The sequence below is a fragment of the Odontesthes bonariensis genome, chromosome 16, assembly GCF_027942865.1.
Source record: "Odontesthes bonariensis isolate fOdoBon6 chromosome 16, fOdoBon6.hap1, whole genome shotgun sequence".
NCBI lineage: Eukaryota > Metazoa > Chordata > Actinopteri > Atheriniformes > Atherinopsidae > Odontesthes > Odontesthes bonariensis.
This window is the reverse complement of record NC_134521.1, coordinates 21,266,434-21,282,797: the sequence shown is the minus strand read 5'-3', so window position 1 is coordinate 21,282,797 and position 16,364 is coordinate 21,266,434. Positions and strand designations below refer to the sequence as shown.

General features: G+C 43.4%; 2 protein-coding genes across 3 annotated transcripts in view; both read left to right on the top strand.

Annotated features, from left to right (window-relative positions):
- wwc1 (WW and C2 domain containing 1) overlaps positions 1 to 9,107 on the top strand; it is a 58,672-nt gene extending 49,565 nt beyond the window's left edge. The window contains exons 15-22 of the mRNA XM_075486573.1: positions 99 to 239; positions 1,149 to 1,198; positions 2,126 to 2,291; positions 2,581 to 2,751; positions 2,836 to 2,928; positions 3,366 to 3,596; positions 3,693 to 3,811; positions 3,896 to 9,107. Coding sequence (XP_075342688.1) covers positions 99 to 239; positions 1,149 to 1,198; positions 2,126 to 2,291; positions 2,581 to 2,751; positions 2,836 to 2,928; positions 3,366 to 3,596; positions 3,693 to 3,811; positions 3,896 to 3,962 — 1,038 coding nt within the window. The 3' untranslated portion in view covers positions 3,963 to 9,107. The remainder of the gene's footprint in view (positions 1 to 98; positions 240 to 1,148; positions 1,199 to 2,125; positions 2,292 to 2,580; positions 2,752 to 2,835; positions 2,929 to 3,365; positions 3,597 to 3,692; positions 3,812 to 3,895) is intronic.
- A 2,581-nt stretch (positions 9,108 to 11,688) lies between these two features.
- Positions 11,689 to 16,364, top strand: part of rars1 (arginyl-tRNA synthetase 1) — a 33,997-nt gene continuing 29,321 nt past the window's right edge. Inside the window, exons 1-2 of one of the 2 annotated variants that reach the window (XM_075486571.1) lie at positions 11,689 to 11,847; positions 15,015 to 15,149. In XM_075486571.1, the coding sequence (XP_075342686.1) occupies positions 11,803 to 11,847; positions 15,015 to 15,149 (180 nt within the window). In that variant the 5' untranslated portion in view covers positions 11,689 to 11,802. Of the gene's footprint in view, positions 11,848 to 14,537; positions 14,716 to 15,014; positions 15,150 to 16,364 lie in introns of those variants that run through there. The other variant, XM_075486572.1, reaches the window with a different exon arrangement.

Genomic DNA, 16,364 nt, shown 5'->3' with positions numbered 1-16,364 from the left:
TATGATGAAACTCATTAAAGAGTCTAAACCCCTCTTGTTGCATATTGACCCCTGTTTGGGCGGCAGTTTAATTCTCCCTCCTCCTCTTCTACCTCCAGGCGGGGGCTCAGATCAGCCTGGCTGATATCATCTGTTCAGAGGACAGATGCACCAAGTGGTACAATCTGCTGAGCCAAGTCTTCATACCCGAGATCAGCAACAAGGACACAGAGAGCAGAGCAGTGGGCGGCTCTAACGGGGTATGAAGGAAGGGAGACACTGACACCCAGTGGACACTTTCAGAATTACATCCACAGGGGGGAAATGAACATTCAGTGCTGCTCAAAAGGCATACGATGAGCCAAAAAACTCAAAAAGTGAAAACTTCTTGTTTTTAAGGCCTCCTAAACTGCATTGAAAACTATTTTCCAGGTCTGTATAAGTATAAAGAAACAAGAAAATGCATGAAAATATTAGTTTCTAGAGTTAAGGCCTTTATTCAGTTCGATTCAGTTTTATTTATACAGCGCCAAATCACAACGTGTCAACAAAGTCTAGTTCAAGCCAATTAGAATCCAATTCATTAAATTCAAATTTAGTCAAATTCATACAGAGACAATTTAAAAAGAGTGGCCCAGCTAAGGAAACCAACAGACTGCATCAAAACTGCATCTGAACTCTTCGATTCAATCCCCCGTCTGAGCGTCCACGAGGTGGAAATAAAAAAGTCTCTTTTAACAGGAATAAACAGAGTGAGAGCAGAGTGAGGACAGGTGCATCATGGGAGGTCCTCCAGCAGTCTAGTCCTATAGCAGCATAACTATGGGATGTTTTAGGGTCACCAGAGCCACCCCTAACTATAAGCTTTATCAAAAAGGAAAGTTATCTTAAATCTTAAATCTTAAAGTTAGAGAGGGTGTCTGCTTCCTGAACCCAAACTGGCAGCTGGTTCCACAGAGAGGGGCCTGATAACTGAAGGCTCTGCCTCTCATTCTACTTTTAGAAACTCTAGGCTCACAAGTAAACCGGCAGTCTGAGAGCGAAATGCTCTGTTGGAGAAATATCAAAATTCATCAACACTCAACAGACAAATTATAATGCACAATAGTAACAACCACAATATGTAATGATGACATAAACAGTGTGAACCGAAAATTTCTGTGTTTCAGATTCGTGTTTGCAGCAGCGACAGAGTCCGAGCTCCTGTGGAAGATGAGTGGTGAGTCTTTATCATCCTTCTTTTGTCCTCCTTGTCCTTCCATTCTGTTTCATTCACAAACTTCCATCACAGAACCATATTTCACAGCTTGAATTGAAGTGCGTTAATTTTGTCTGTGAGCTCTTTAAGATACCGTATGATGGAGCTCGGTCATTAAGAGCTTTATATGTGAGGAGAATAATCTTAAATTCCATTCTGAATTTAACAGGGAGCCAATGAAGAGAAGCTAAAACTGGAGAAATACGATCTCTCCTGCAAGTTCTCATCAGAACTTTCAGCCCAATTATAAAGAATTACAGTTGTTCACACCTGATGAAAATGAAGATATTGATCCAAACATGGACGCTGTTGTCAGTCTGATGCGATGCTACGCCTTCTCCATATAAACAAAAAGAACAACACTTGTGTTTTTTTTCATGTGTTTTCTGAGGTCTTATTGAGATGTACGAGACTGGCTTTGGTCAAAGTATCTGTTGGTTAAAGCACAGTGGCTCTTTTCTCAGCCCTGTTTGGACACCTCTTTGTTCACAGTCAGTTTTCAGGGTGGAGACTTAGGAAGTGCTCAACACAGCCATAGCAGCTACTAGTTGCTGTAAATTAGCAGGAGATGCCGATACCGTGGCTTCATTCACCTAGCAGGGTGGATGCGAGTGGCCGGGGCTTTGCAGAGGAGATTAAGTCAATTTAAGGAGTCACAGGGATTTCAGAGACCCTAATATTTGCTCCCAGGAACAGAAAAAAGAGATTTTTCCATAATATGTGACCTTGAAATGACCATTCAGGCACAGACTGAAGGGAACCTGATGGGTTCAGAGTGTACATCACACTCCTTTTACCTCAACTCAAGAAGTTTACAGCTTGTGGAGCTGTAGTCGTAGCGGTCGACAAAGAGGACACGAGGAATGAGAATGTTTGTGTTTCTGTCAGGCACGGCGACCCTCTCGAGGCAAATGAATTTGATGATGAAGAAGGAAATGGCATGGAGGGGGCGACACCTCCGGAGGAAGAAGAGGAGTTTTATCCTGAGAGGAGCCAATGGGAGGCAGAGGAACAAACCAGACCGACTTTGACAGCAGCACCCATCACAGAGAAGGTAACGCCTGCTTTAAGTTGTGTGTTTTACCTTTTTCTTGCTTGAAGTTTCTGTGCCACCACAATTAAGCTGTCTGCAGTGCTGGAGTAAATAAAACTGTTGAATACCTGGCTGAAATCTCACTGCTTAGATTTTGTGTCAGACATTTTAAAAGTTTTTGTTGTGTTTCTGTTCATTTGTAGGTTTGAGTTTAACTTACTTTTAACTTTTGACACTGAAAACATTCAGAAGACCCCAAACCCAGCTGATAAAACTCCTTTGTGCTCCATTCTGATCTCTCTCCGTCCAGGTGAACAAGGAGACCAGCATGGACGGCTTGTCGGCGCCTCATCACTGCTCTGTGGTCCGGCCGAAGGAGCGGCGCCCTGATGTCCACCAGCAGATCCCCTTCATGAGGGGCAACACCATCATCCGCTCCAAGACCTTCTCCCCTGGACCTCAGAGCCAGTACATCTGCAGGGTAACTGAAACGCACCAACAGAAGCAGAGAGAAACTTCTGTCTGTCACATCTGTCGCAGGGTTCATTCTCTCTTGTGTTTGCAGATAAATCGCAGCGACAGCGACAGCTCCACCCTCTCCAAGAAGTCTCCGTTTGTGAGAAACGCCTCAGAGAGGCGCAGCATGCGCATGAAGAAGGTATAAAAAAAAAACCTCACTTGTCACTTCACTCCTTACAGTTGAATCAGCTGCAACTTTTTGCTCCTGTGGGAATAAAAGGCTTGAAAATGGGTTCAGTATAATCGCTGCTGCAGCTCAACAAGGCAAAAAGGACAAATTTTAGTCATCACGGTGTTGTACAAAACTCCTGATCAAGCCCTCATTTCTTTTTTTTTTTTCCACCCTCCAAGCAGCCAGACTTTGTCGGGTTAGTTCTCCAGGCTTTCTGAAGCTCTTTTTTTTTTTGGACATCGGCTGCTTTTTCACTCATTTTCAGTCCGGCCCTTGTACCTGAACATTTTCAAAGGTGTTTTTTTTTTAACCCTGAAGACACGTTAGCTTCACTTTACGTTGTTGTAGATGTTTTTCCGATCGGATGATTTTAAGGTGATGATCATATCCGCCCCTCCCCGCAGCCCCCTGCGCAGGTCAAAGGTCTGGACGGTCTGCTTCGCACCTCCCTGGACCTGGAGTTGGACTTGCAGGTGTCTCGGACGCGGCAGGCCCGGCTGGCGCAGGAGCTGCACGTGCTGCGCGAGCTGAAGACGCAGCTGGAGAAGGCGAGTCAGCAGGGCCAGAGAGAGCTGCCCGCCTGGGTCCAAGAGGACGAACGCTTCCGCCTCCTCCTCAGGCAGGCCGAGAAGCAGGTGAGCAACGGGGCTCGGATGGGGACCGCCTCCAGGTGAGCTCAGGTTTCTGTTTTTTTTTTTTCCCACCAAAGCTGACGTCTCTGTCCGGCTCAGACTCGTGAGGAGCAGCTGCAGGAGAAGCGGGTGGAGAAGATGATGAGGGCCGCAGCCAAGGACGTCCACAAGATCAGAGGACAGAGCCGCAAAGAGGTCCCCGAGGTCCAGACCTTCAGGTACCAGATTGTGTCTCAGTTTAAGTTTTTTTTTGCTCTTTTGAGCAGGAGAACACGTTGTGACCGTTTGCTGTGTGATTCCAGAGAGAAGATGGCGTTCTTCACACGAGCAAAGAGCAGCATCCCCGACCTGCCGGCTGACGATGTGTAGAGAAGCATTTCAAAGTATTTTCCCTCCCGAGTCCCGAACCTGCTGCTCCCACACAGAGAGGCAAACGTTCGGCGGTGTCATGAAGAATTAAACAAAAACACGTTTAGAAAAAAAAAAAAAAAAGACTATGAAGGAAGACAGTTTTAAGGAGCTCCGTGTTTCCGAAGCGGATCGTCTGTAAAGTAGCGAGAGAAACCGCTAAAAGCTCTTCTGTTTTGTTTCTGTTACTAACCGGCTGTTCATATAAGCGCTTATCTGTTTAAAATCATTCCAGTCATACGCGTTCATACAAGACTTTTAAACTAAAATGACAAAAACATGTACTTTAATAGCACAACAAGAAATCAAACATGGTACTGAAATTCAATTTAAACTGACGATGAAGCAAAATAAATATCTAAACTTAAAGATGTTTAATATTAACCTTTTTTTTTTTTTTTAAAGCGCATTTTGAATATTTTATACTCAAACATAGAAGCACAAAAAATTTTTTTCTTTTTGTTTTTAGGAATAATTTTCTCCATAGGTGCAAGTAAAACACTTCTCCATAGGTGCAAGTAAATAATGAGCTTTATGTTTAAACTGTCGAGACAGTCTGATGAGAGTTATAATCCTCAAGATTCTTATCCTTAAAAACACAAACGTAAAAATCCCTTTTGTAGAAATGCGTCCGGCTACGACCCGCCGTGGGGTTAAAAGTTAGTAGGCGTGGCTTCCAAAGTAAACCGATAAACGACTTGGATGTGTCCACCGTCCGAAGAGAGGCTATTTCTTTTGTCGGAGGACAACAGAAGTCAGGATCATGTGCTTGGAAATCAAGTCTACTGGTTGACTTTTAAAAAGAAAAACGCATGTGATCCTTTGAAGGAACTAACTACAACTCCCATGGTGCATTTCAACAGGAAACATTCAGCCAAAGAGTTTAAAAATTCAGTTTTAATCAGCAGTATCAGACATCCACCCTGTTACTTCTCATCCATTTTTCGATTGGGTGACGTTCTGAGTTGCCAGATTGAATTCTTCTTCTTGAATTGAAGTCTGTTTCTTCACTTTGTTTCATTAAAGTTCAACTTTTTCAAGCAGCTGCGGAGGCGAATCCCCGTAAAAAATCTGTCTGCTCTCTCTCTCTGCTTGTAAGGAGACTTTCTGTGTTTCTGCATTGAGGAAATTAGCAAAGACTAAATTTAAAGTGATGGAAAAATGAGGCAGTTCGAGCACTTGCAGTTACCACCTTTAACCACAGGTGTCGCCAAATCAGCTGTCTGAAATCTGAAGGATTATAGCTCTCATCAGGAACTGTATTTTTATGTTAAGTAGGCAGGTTGATCCACACACTGAAGCCTGCAGAAAACACTACACGACATCTCAGAGAGGAAAACTGGACCGGAGTGCGTCTTTGCTTCACAAACGGTTGTAGAAACGCAAGCTTTTTGTTAGTCTAACCTAAAACGTCCTTGTGATCGTCTTTAACCAATTATAAACATCCTCATTGAAGTGTAGTAATAGCACTAACTTCCACTAACACTCAGGTAGCTGATCAGATAGTCTGCACTTTAAGAAACTTAAGGAAAATGTTTTTTAAACAATGAACACAAAAAGAAACTTGATGTGGGTTTTTTGTGAAGAAAAGAAAATCCAGAAACCTTTTGCCTCTTGCTGGAAAGATTGTTGAAGCACACAATGATTGTCAAAACACAAACAGGAAGTGAAGAGTAAGTGTATTTTTGATGACTGTGAACTTATTACTGATTGTATGATTGATTGTTAGACTGGACGTGATAGAAAAATGATCAGTCAGCCAAAAGTGAGACAGAAATCCTACTTTATGCTTAAAGATCCAGCACTTCTCTCTGATTGGCTTGTTTCAGTTCTCGCTCTTTTAGTTTGTTTTAACTTCACTTGTTGACGTTTCCACGCTGTAATGTGATATTTCGGGTACATATCGGAGTCGTCGTTGTCTCTCATAACTGGACATCAGCGTGGTGCACAAGCAAAACTGATCATATCACCTTTTTGTTTCCGAGAGTTTTACACAAACCGCTAAAAGCCTGTAAAGTATCGCAGCTCTTGTAGTGTCTTTGAGCAAAGTGTTTTGGTTTTACAGCCCGTAATGTTACTCTTGTTTTTTGGTTCTTTTTATCTGTTTATTCGAATAATCAACAAACGTTTAGCAGCTCAAAAGCAACAGATCTTCCTCAGGAGGTGGTGGAGACCAAAAACGGAGCAAAAAGAGGGTTTATTTCTGACTTACAATCGTAAAGTAGCCGCCTCATCATCTGTCTATTCTGCCCCCCCCCGGTGGCAAAGAGAAATAAATGTCGACAGTCGTCTCTGTCCATTCCCGCTGTCATAAAGTCAAAAACCCAGCTGCTGCTCTCATTCCAGATGTTTGTCTTTTTACCTTTTTGTAAATAAAAAGTTTTGTCCACTTTTCAGTCTTGTTTCCTCACCATGAATACCGTACTTGTTCCCAGTCCACATTCAGGTGGCATTTGGAAGATTTTCTTCCTGCGAAAACACGATATGAACAGAAAATCTGACGCGAACAACTCTTCGTCACAAAGAATAATGGTAATCCGATGCTGTGAGGCTGCATTTACCTGCTCAGGTGCAGCTGGATTTATCTGATATCAGTCTGAACAGTCTCAAAAAGATCAACTCAAGTCAATAAAGATTTACCAGCAGGGACAAAGTCCTGGTGGATCACCCTGGAGTCTTTGGTACCTGCTTGTGGTCCGACGTGTTTCCAACGCCCAGTTTTATCATCTCAAAATGACCCTGAATCCACTCTGCTGTGGGAAAAAGTAGTATGTTCTCATTAATATGTTGTGGTTTTTATGTCTGATCGGGGACGACAGATGGACTTTTAAAACTAAAGATAAAAATGGTTTTGGAAGTGTTGGAGCCAGGTTGGTGCTTTAGCTTTAGCTTCAGCTGCAGCACTGCCAGGAGGTCTATAGTTTTGTGGTTGTGAGGCAGGGTGGAGGTTAGGGTTCAAAGTAAATAGATTGGCACATTGGATCAACGGCAGGTTGAAGGCTTAAGGCCTCGGTATGCTACTCCGTCGCTATCCGTCAATCCGACTCCGTGGTCACGCAGAGGCTTAAACCTTTCGAAGTTCTCCGTTGGGATGTCGGATACGCAAGGCAATTCACCTCCCGATCAGTAGGCGTCGCTACGCTAAACGACCTAATCTCGCGACGTCTATCGTGAAAGTCGTTGGTTGATTGTTTACCTTCCGGCTCCGTTTCACCCACCACAGTGAACGATGGTGACCGAGAGAGAAAGACTTTTGTTGGATTTGGAGCTTGTTGATATTGAAATGCATATGATTTTGACCAAATGTTGACCGGAACACAGTAAACTCTTTCTAAAATGTCGGTGTTGTTGTTCTGAGAGGAAGGCGCTAAACCGGAAAAGTGACTCCGGAAATGATGTTGTTAGCCGACCAATCACAACCCTTGCGGTCTCCGCGAGTCTCTGGGAGGGTCTCCGTCAACGGAGATGGCTCTCCGTAGCCTTTCCCGGACGACCATAAATCAGGCTTTAGGCCATGCCACCTTCCAGACTTCTTCTGGTCAGTCGGTGACCTGAGTTTCCTGGCCTGTAGTAACATTTCATATGTGCCCTGAAGAGATAATTTTGATTTTCCTTGTTTGCAGCCGTACGTATCTGCCTTTGTTCTTGAATTAACAGCAGCCAAAGCTAGTATCTATAATAGTTAAATCAGTCTGATTGTCATCATTCTCTTTCTACACTGAGTAGCTGGGTTTGCATTTTTGTTTTTGATTCATATTTAGAAGATGTGGATGAGAAAATGCACCAACTAGGAAGTGTTGACGAACAATAAACTGTCTGACTGGCCTTCATCTACCAAGACAAAGTATCCCAGTTATTCCCAGAGATGAAAGTAACTCTTCCTATTTTCCTCTTTTGGGTGTCCACCACAGTGTTTGTTTGTTGGTTTGTACAACCTCTAATACTGAATTACTTCACTACCAGCGTAGCCTTTACCCGCCCCCTTTGGTCACAGTGACTATTTTGCACTTTTTCAAAGGATTGCTTCAGATTTGCTTCGCTAGCGAACGGAAACCCGGCTAATGTTTCCCTCCTTTTGCGGTTTATGGCACCTATCAAATAAACAACCACAAGAAGTCGGATTTCCTTCTCAGTCACATGCAGAAATTTTCCTAACCCCGTTTTTCCCACATTTCCCACGATCCCCAACTATGTCTTTGTTATTCTAGCTCTAATAAAACATTGAATAATGTACTTTTTGTCCCTTTGAAGCCCATCTGTGTCCTCAGTTCCGGGAACTAAAACGAGTGTTTGTTGTTTGTAGGAAAGCATCAGACCTACAGAGTTTAGAAATGAGGTTTGAGGTTCTCGTGTCGCTTTCTTTCTTTTTTCTTTCGTTCTTAGTTTTTTGCTCCATTGACACGACAAAACGACGCCAGCGTGCAAGCTGAGTTCTGATCGGACTGTTCAGGCCGATATCGATCAGGTTGATGATCGCCGTGAATCGTCGGGTTTCTCAGCAGCAGGAACACCACGACACAAACCTTCGGAGTAGCGTGAGAAGCTCGTGCCTCTGGAAAGCAACGCGTAAACCGTTATTGTCCCTCTTTTTTTGTTTGTTTTTAATATCCAAACTTCGTCTGATCTGAGAGAAGATGTAGAGCAGATAGATTGAGATAATAGGACTCAGCTGAATAATCAATATATTTAAAATGAAATATTTACATAAAACGAGACCTGGATGAAGGAATTTGGATTTTTGCTCCCGGAGATCATTCAGAGATCATTTTGGTCATGTGGGTTTTACATTTTTCTCGTCGGATTATTTTTTTTTCTAATGAATCTGTTTGTATGACGACTGCTGATGAAACTGATGGTGTGTTTGCAGGCGGCTGTGAGAAAACATACAGCATATATTTATTGCACTTTTGTGATTTAGGGTGTGCCTTTTTTTTTTTTTTCTTCCTGTTTTTCTTTTTATCGAAAGTCCCGAAAAGCTGTGAATTTTCATTCTCAGACACTGTTCTGTCGACAAGAGTTGTAAATATTTTCACCAGCACAAAAAAACAAAAAAGTACAGAATGTTTTGTAGTTTCACAACAAATAAATAAACGTTCTTCTCTTCTACTTGTGTTTAATGTGTTTTTGTTACAGCAGGAAAATGTATTTAAAACTATTATTTTAATGTCAGCTTGCGAATATGAAAGAGACCTCTATAGAAAAGTTGCGATGGCACAGGTCCTGACACTTTGATTCAGCCCTCTTACATTCATGCTCACAGTCTTCTGCTTATCCGAGGTTGGGTCTTTGAGGCAACGGGTCCAGGAGGGAAACCCAGACATACCTCTCCTCAGCGACACTCTCCAGCTCCTTCTGGGGAATCCGAAGGCGTTCCCAGCCCAGAAGGGACATAAAACCCCTCCAGTGAGTTCTAAGTCTGGCCCGGGGCCTGAAAAACCTCTAAAGGGAGGTGACCAGGAGGCATCCGAACCAGATGAACCACCTAAACTGACTTCTTTCTATGTGGAGGAGAAGCGGCTCTAGTCCAAGCTCCCTGGTCCTCCTGAATCTGAGGTTTGACAATCAGTTGGCATCTCCTCTCCAACACCATGGAGGAAACTTTTCTTTGGAGGCCAATGAGTGTGATCCCTCCTATAGTTGGAGCACACTCTCCTGTACCCCTTCTTAGGAACGGGAACCACCAGCCCGGTCTGCCACTCCACAGGCGTTGACCCAGTCCTCCATGCAGCACTGAAGAGGAGTATCAGCAGGGACGCAGGAACACATTTTCACCAGGGGGTGCTGGGGGGGATTAATTTTTTTTAGATGCAATTTCCTGCATTCTAATCAATTTTAGGGTGAGGAATAGCGAATCCATAGGCTATCTGACTTACTCTCGCATGTTTTATGTAGCCTAAACAAGGAGGCTAGATTTGACCATTTTTTTATTTTAAATCTCACGTTGAAATGATCAAGTTCTTCTTGCGGAAGGGAAACGCGCACCTGATGTGGAGACGTATCGCATAAGAGACGAGGACGCGCTCAAGAGCAAATCGCGCTGCCCTGGCACTTTGTCTTTTGTGCATGGGCAGTGAAGCAGCCGCGCTGATTCTCCTCAGACTTGCGCTCATTCAATGAACTACAGCAAAGTAATAATGAAAAAAGAAATACACAGTACCAATTAGGCATGCATTAGTCTGCTATTCTGAAATAGTAGCCTGATAACATAAAGGAAACTAGAAAAATAATTAGGCTAATCAAGCAGCAAAACCACACAACTAGCTGAGAACAATTTAACCAAAGCGAACTTAATTAAAAGCATTGCTTACCAGATGGAATAACTCCAAAGGTTGCCTTGCGCTCTGGTGTGGCACTGATGAACTCCCTCATAAGGGCGCATTGCTGCTAGCTTGACACCACAAGCTAAATAAACAAACGTCTCTCCCGTCACATTGTTCTACGCCACTGTTCTTTCCGGTCTGGTTGAGGTCTAAAAGTTTATCATTCATTTCAAACCAAATTTTTAAAAGACATTTAAAACTACTTATAGGTATGAAAAAAGTAGAAAACATTCATATTTTGTGTTTTTATTTTAGAATAATAATTAGGGGGAGAAAAACTATGCCTGAATTTAGGCTAATACACAAGTGGTGTAGTTGCGTCTGTTGTCCAGTGGGGGGTACTGCAGCACCCGGAGCACCCCACTTCCTGCGTCCCTGAGTATCAGCCAATACAGCCCCTCAATGTCCAGAGCCTTCAGCATCTCAGTGGATAGATTTTGTGTTTCCAACATGAGAGCATTTGTATCATTGGTTGGCTCTTTTATTTCTCTGCTGCTTCTCATCCATTAGTGCATTGTCTTTTTTTTTGCGTATGGGTGATGGTGAACATCTAGCCTGACTACGTCATACTCACGATTCTAGTCAGAATGTGAGTCTGATACCGCTCAATAGAGATTTGGGTATGGGGCGTGTTTCAACCGAACCAGGAGAAAAAATGCCTCTTCGCTCAATTGGATAGACCTACAACCAATCAGAGCAACGTAGTATGTGACGTAGATTAAGCGACACACACTTGTTGTAGGAAGGACGGCAAAAACATCTTTTCTATCGATAAAAGCCTTTATCGCGTTCCTCTGTTCGTCTTTCAAAATGAATGCAATGTGGAGATCCTGTAGAACAGACTCGATGCCAGAATCTACACGCCCTAGCTCTCCAGCGGCAGCCGTGTTCAGCTCTTTAGTGACGTAGTCGATAATGTCCCTGTTGATCATCTGTCCATCATCGTATAAAGCCCGCCCTGGCAATCTGATTGGTCCGACCAATTCTTGGTCGGGCATAATGATTTCCCAACTGAGCAGAGCCAGACCGAACTTCCAGACCAAAACTTTTATGGGCGGGGCTAAGTTCGGCTGGCACCCAGGCTAGTGAACATCCAGGTCATCTGCTGTTTTAGAAACGCCAAAACCAGCTTGAAGACAAAATCGTTTCTAACCCTGTGTTAACTTTAAATCTCAAACCTAAAAGTAACTCGTTGATACACAAATTTAGTTGTGATGAATTGAATAAAAGTGTAAATAAACGCCTCAAAACTTTACTAAATTCTAGTCGAGGAAATTGGACTGTAGGTCTCAATGTCATACAGTAGATGGCGCGCTGCGGCTTTAATCAACCGCTATTAACGCCAACGAAGAAGACGACAGTTGGCAGCACCGGAAATGTACTAAAAGTTGTGGACCTCTTCCTCCTCCCGCAGTTTGTTTCATCAGCCACGAGAGTCCACATCCTTCAGCCAGTAGAGTCTCAGCCTGCGTGTCAGAAAGATGGGAGACCCAATGACCGAGTACGCAGCCCGGCTGCAACAACAGGTCAGCCGCCGGTTCGTGAGAGGAGAGGCTAACGCTAGCGACACCGCTAATTGTGTATTTAGTTCTACCGGCGTCAGAGTGGGAAACCTATACGTCAACAATGTGCCACACTTAATTTAAAAAACTGCAATTTTTTAAAGCGTTTTTGCTCAATTATTAAAAAATGCCCTCTTGACTATGAAGAAAAAACACATTTCTTGAATAATTGGTCTCTGCTGTCAAATTCGGCTTACACTGCATACGTCTTTTTTCGGTAAAAATTAAACATTTTTTTAATTTAGAATTCCGTTTGCGGAGCTGTGTGACGTGTATTCATGAATAGTTTGTAGTATTACAAAGCTATATGCTTTTTTCTGATGTCTCATATCTTTGCCGAATTTACCAGAAAATGAAACAGATGTTTGTAGTTGAAGTGGTTTTTGGCGACGTTTTGCTGCGTTTCATTCAGCTCTCACAAGAAATATAATCGTTTGACTTTCATTTTAAAGTTATGAACCGTGGTTGTTAAAGTGCGCTCAGGCGCCCTCTGGTGTTCGTACCAGGGATTAAATATTTCTGCAAACCTAAAACTGTTTTTATCTTTCTTATTTCTCTGTAGTACCGCGAAGGTAAGCGCTAGAAAAGACCCAGGGGACATTTTTTTGTGTCTTGGAATCGCCAACAGTCTAAAGCATTAAGATGTTTAATTTGCTCTTATGACTGAGAAGTAGGGTTGCCAACTCCCTGAAAAAGAAATAAGGGACACCTCATTAGAAGGGCCGGCCGAAACCGATTGCCTTCACCCTTCCTAGCCTGGTGAATTTTTTACATTACATTACATTACGGTAATTTTGCAGACGCTTTTATCCAAAGCGACTTACAATAAGTGTGTTCCACATCGGTAGGCAAAAGAACTTCAGGTCACAAGAAATCATAAGTGCATTTCCTTCCAAAAGCCGTGACCGTGTCGATCGTGCGCAGGGACCCCTGAGTGACGGGGCAGCCAGGCGCCTGGAGGCCGCAGAGCGAAGTGGTCGGCGAGGGGGTAGGGCTCGACCATAGCCTGGAGGTATGAAGGAGCTGTTCCTTCCACTGCCCTGTAGGCCAGCACCAGAGTCTTAAACTGGATGCGAGCAGCTACAGGGAGCCAGTGTAGAGAGCGTAGAAGGGGAGTGGTGTGGGAGAACTTGGGGAGGTTGAACACCAGACGAGCAGCAGCTTTCTGAACCAGCTCCAAAGGCCTGATGGCAGAAGCCGGTGCGCCAGCAAGGAGCGAGTTGCAGTAGTCCAGGCGGGAGATGGCCAGAGCCTGGATGAGCACCTGTGCTGCCTTGTCGGTGAGGAAGGGGCGAATCCTCCGGATGTTGTAGAGGAGGAATCGGCAGGAACGGGTCACTGATGCGATGTTTGGCGAGAACGACAGTTGGCCGTCCAGGGTCACGCCCAGATTCCTCGCGGTCCGAGTTGACGTCACCACAGAGTCATCCATGGTGATGGCCAGATCTTGGAATGGGCAGCCCTTCCCGGGAGAAACACCAGCTCAGTCTTGTCCAGGTTGAGCTTAAGGTGGTGCATCGACATCCACCCCGAGATGTCTGCCAGGCACGCAGCAATGCGTGCCTCCACTTGGGTGTCAGAAGGGGGAAAAGACAGAATCAGCTGGGTGTCATCTGCATAGCAGTGGTAGGAAAAGTTACGGGAGTGGATGACAGAACCAAGAGATGTGTAGAGGGAGAAAAGAAGAGGACCCAAGACCGAACCTTGCGGAACCCCAGTGGTGAGCCTACGTGGCTTCGACACAGACCCTCTGTGTTACCTGGTAGGAGCGATCTGTCAGGTAGGATGAGAACATGGAGAGTGCAGAGCCAGAAACCCCCATTCCCTCCGGGGTAGAGAGATGGATGTGGTGGTTCACTGTGTCAAATGCTTGAACCCGGTCAAATGCTTTTAGCCCCTTTTTTTGTGAGTGAAACAATTTTTTAACTATTTGACTCGAACCTGAATTGAATTAGATGCATATTTTTGAGTGACATGAACACCTGGAAAACTAATTATTATCCAGCAATTCACTTTAATATAAAATAACAAAATTAACTGAATAAAATAAGTATCTTTCTTAAAGGAGAAGTTTTTTTTTTGTTTGTTTTTTAACCTGGACCTATGTCTTTATTTCACCAATACTTTAAGACGAATGAATGAAAAAATTTTTTTCCCCCTGTTTGAGTAAAAGTACTATTGTACTGTTAGCTCATAGTTGCCGTGTTGTTGTTACTTTGTAGCAGAGTGGTGCAAAAAGTCTACATGGGTTACACGGTTCTGTAAAAGCATTCAGAAAACAATACAGCAATGTACTGATATTAGAAAATGTAGTTTGTACTTTTAAAAGTAAGTTCTTCAGTACTTTAACTTGAGTAAAATTTTGAGCGACTTTTACTTGACCATGATTTGACCATGAGTATCAATACTTTGACTCAAGTATTGGAGTTGAGTACTTTGTCTCCCACTGCTTAAAGTAGCGTCGGCGTCTGCGTAACTGCCATGTATGCTGCTTTGTTGTCTTCCGCTATCTTCTCTGTAACTCCTCGACCAATGGGATGAGCGTATTCTCGTGTGTGAATATGCGGTCAGCTCATTGGTCTGTCACCGAGCAGGACAGGGTCTGGGAAAAAAAGTTTACCGTACATTTTCATATAAAGCCCGTGTTATTAATTTCCATTGGCATGATACTGCCTATTTTTAGATTCTCACAGTAATACGGGACAAAGTGCGTTTGTTTCTAAATACGGGATGATTCCGTTTTTCAAGGGACGATTGGCAACCCTACTGAGAAGGCAACATGAGCTGGAAGCTGTGAATTAGTATTGCCCAAAGAAATGAGCTAATTAGCCAGTAAGTTTAACTCAAAGAAATATGAGCATTTTCCTTTGAGCTTATTCTAAATTGGTCTGTATTTTAATTTATGTAGTTTGAGCCAAAATAAGAAAAGTTCACATGAATTATAAGGACTGAGGAAACTGCTTTTCGTTTCATTCTGATTTGCTTTGTCGTCATTTATTATCAGATCTCCTTTGCCAGAATGATCTTTGAACCTTCTAATACACTGAAACTCATCCGACTCGTCTCATAACTTGAAACCAAGATTTGTGTTTGCCACAGGATTCTTTAATTGTCCGTGTTTTATTTTCAAGGAGCGGGAGATCCGGAGTTTGTCTGCAGAGATCGAGAGTCTGAAAAATCCGCAGAACCTGAGTCCGTCGCCACGTCTTGGCGAGCTGCAAGAGGAAAACGCCAGACTGAAGTACCGCCTCAACGTTCTCAAGAGGGTGAGTGACGGTCGGGTACTCGAGCAGCCGTTTAATTTCTATTAAAATGTGACGGACACAAAGACTCGATCCAGTTCTGGCAGAGATGAAGCGCTCCTTTTCTTTTAGGAATGAGGGAGAATTCATAGCAGCTATTGCATAACTATGGGGGGGGGGGGGGGGGGGGGTTGGTTGGGTGTAAAAAATTAAAATTCTTCAAAATAATTCCTTCGTTAATAATTGGTCACACAAAACTTTATTAAGGGGGTTATAACACAGACTAAATAGACCACATAGAACCCTTTTCAGATTTTTTTTCCAGAATACCACCTCCCACTGTCAGAGATCTGTAATGTGACATATATGTCACATTGGGACTTAAGAACCTGGATAATTTCTCCATCAAGGAAAATTATGGGGGACGTAAGGATGTGTGACACCTGTGTCACGGTGGGTGACACAGGTGCGGCTTATCTGCAGATTTTCACATCTTCATTGTAAACAAATTAATAACACACTAATTACACTGGTGGGACTGTTCAGCTGTTTCAGACTGATGCCTCCGGTTCAGGCTGGTCCTCATCCGCAACACGCACGTATCTTTTTGAATCGCGGAAAATATTTTTCAATACTCATCTGGATTGAAGCAGCAAACATTCAGTGTAAGAGTTTAAAAAAACTACTTTATTTGATTCACAGCTGCTAGTGTTTAGACCTCGACAACCCAACTACCTTTTTTTTTTTTACGGCAAACTTGCAACTAGTTAACTTTATAAAGAAGGCGTAATCGCTTGCTATGGGACGGGACAGGACAACATTGTATTCAAAATATAAAATATTTTTTTATAGGACTTTTTAATGTGTGATTTTATAAAGGTGCATGTGATACCAACCTTTCGTGAATTCTTTCGGTTGAGCTAATCTACACGACGCTGAGACTACCAAGCTTCCACGCTTTCAGGGAAGCACGGAGGGGAGGGGCTGTGTGTGTGAGTAGGCTATGCGAGAGAGACGCGAGGGACAGAGAGACGGAGGGAGAGCAGGGAAAGGAAATGCAGCTTAACGAATACGAGTATTTTTTAAATAGCGTTAAAAAATATATATATATATAACGAAACGCAATATGTGGCGGCCGGTGTTTAATCTGTGGCGTACCGCCACGAATTAGTCTATGTGTGGGAAACACTGGGCTTTATTAAGAAGTAAAGTTTTAAGCCTAATCCTAGAGGTAGAGGG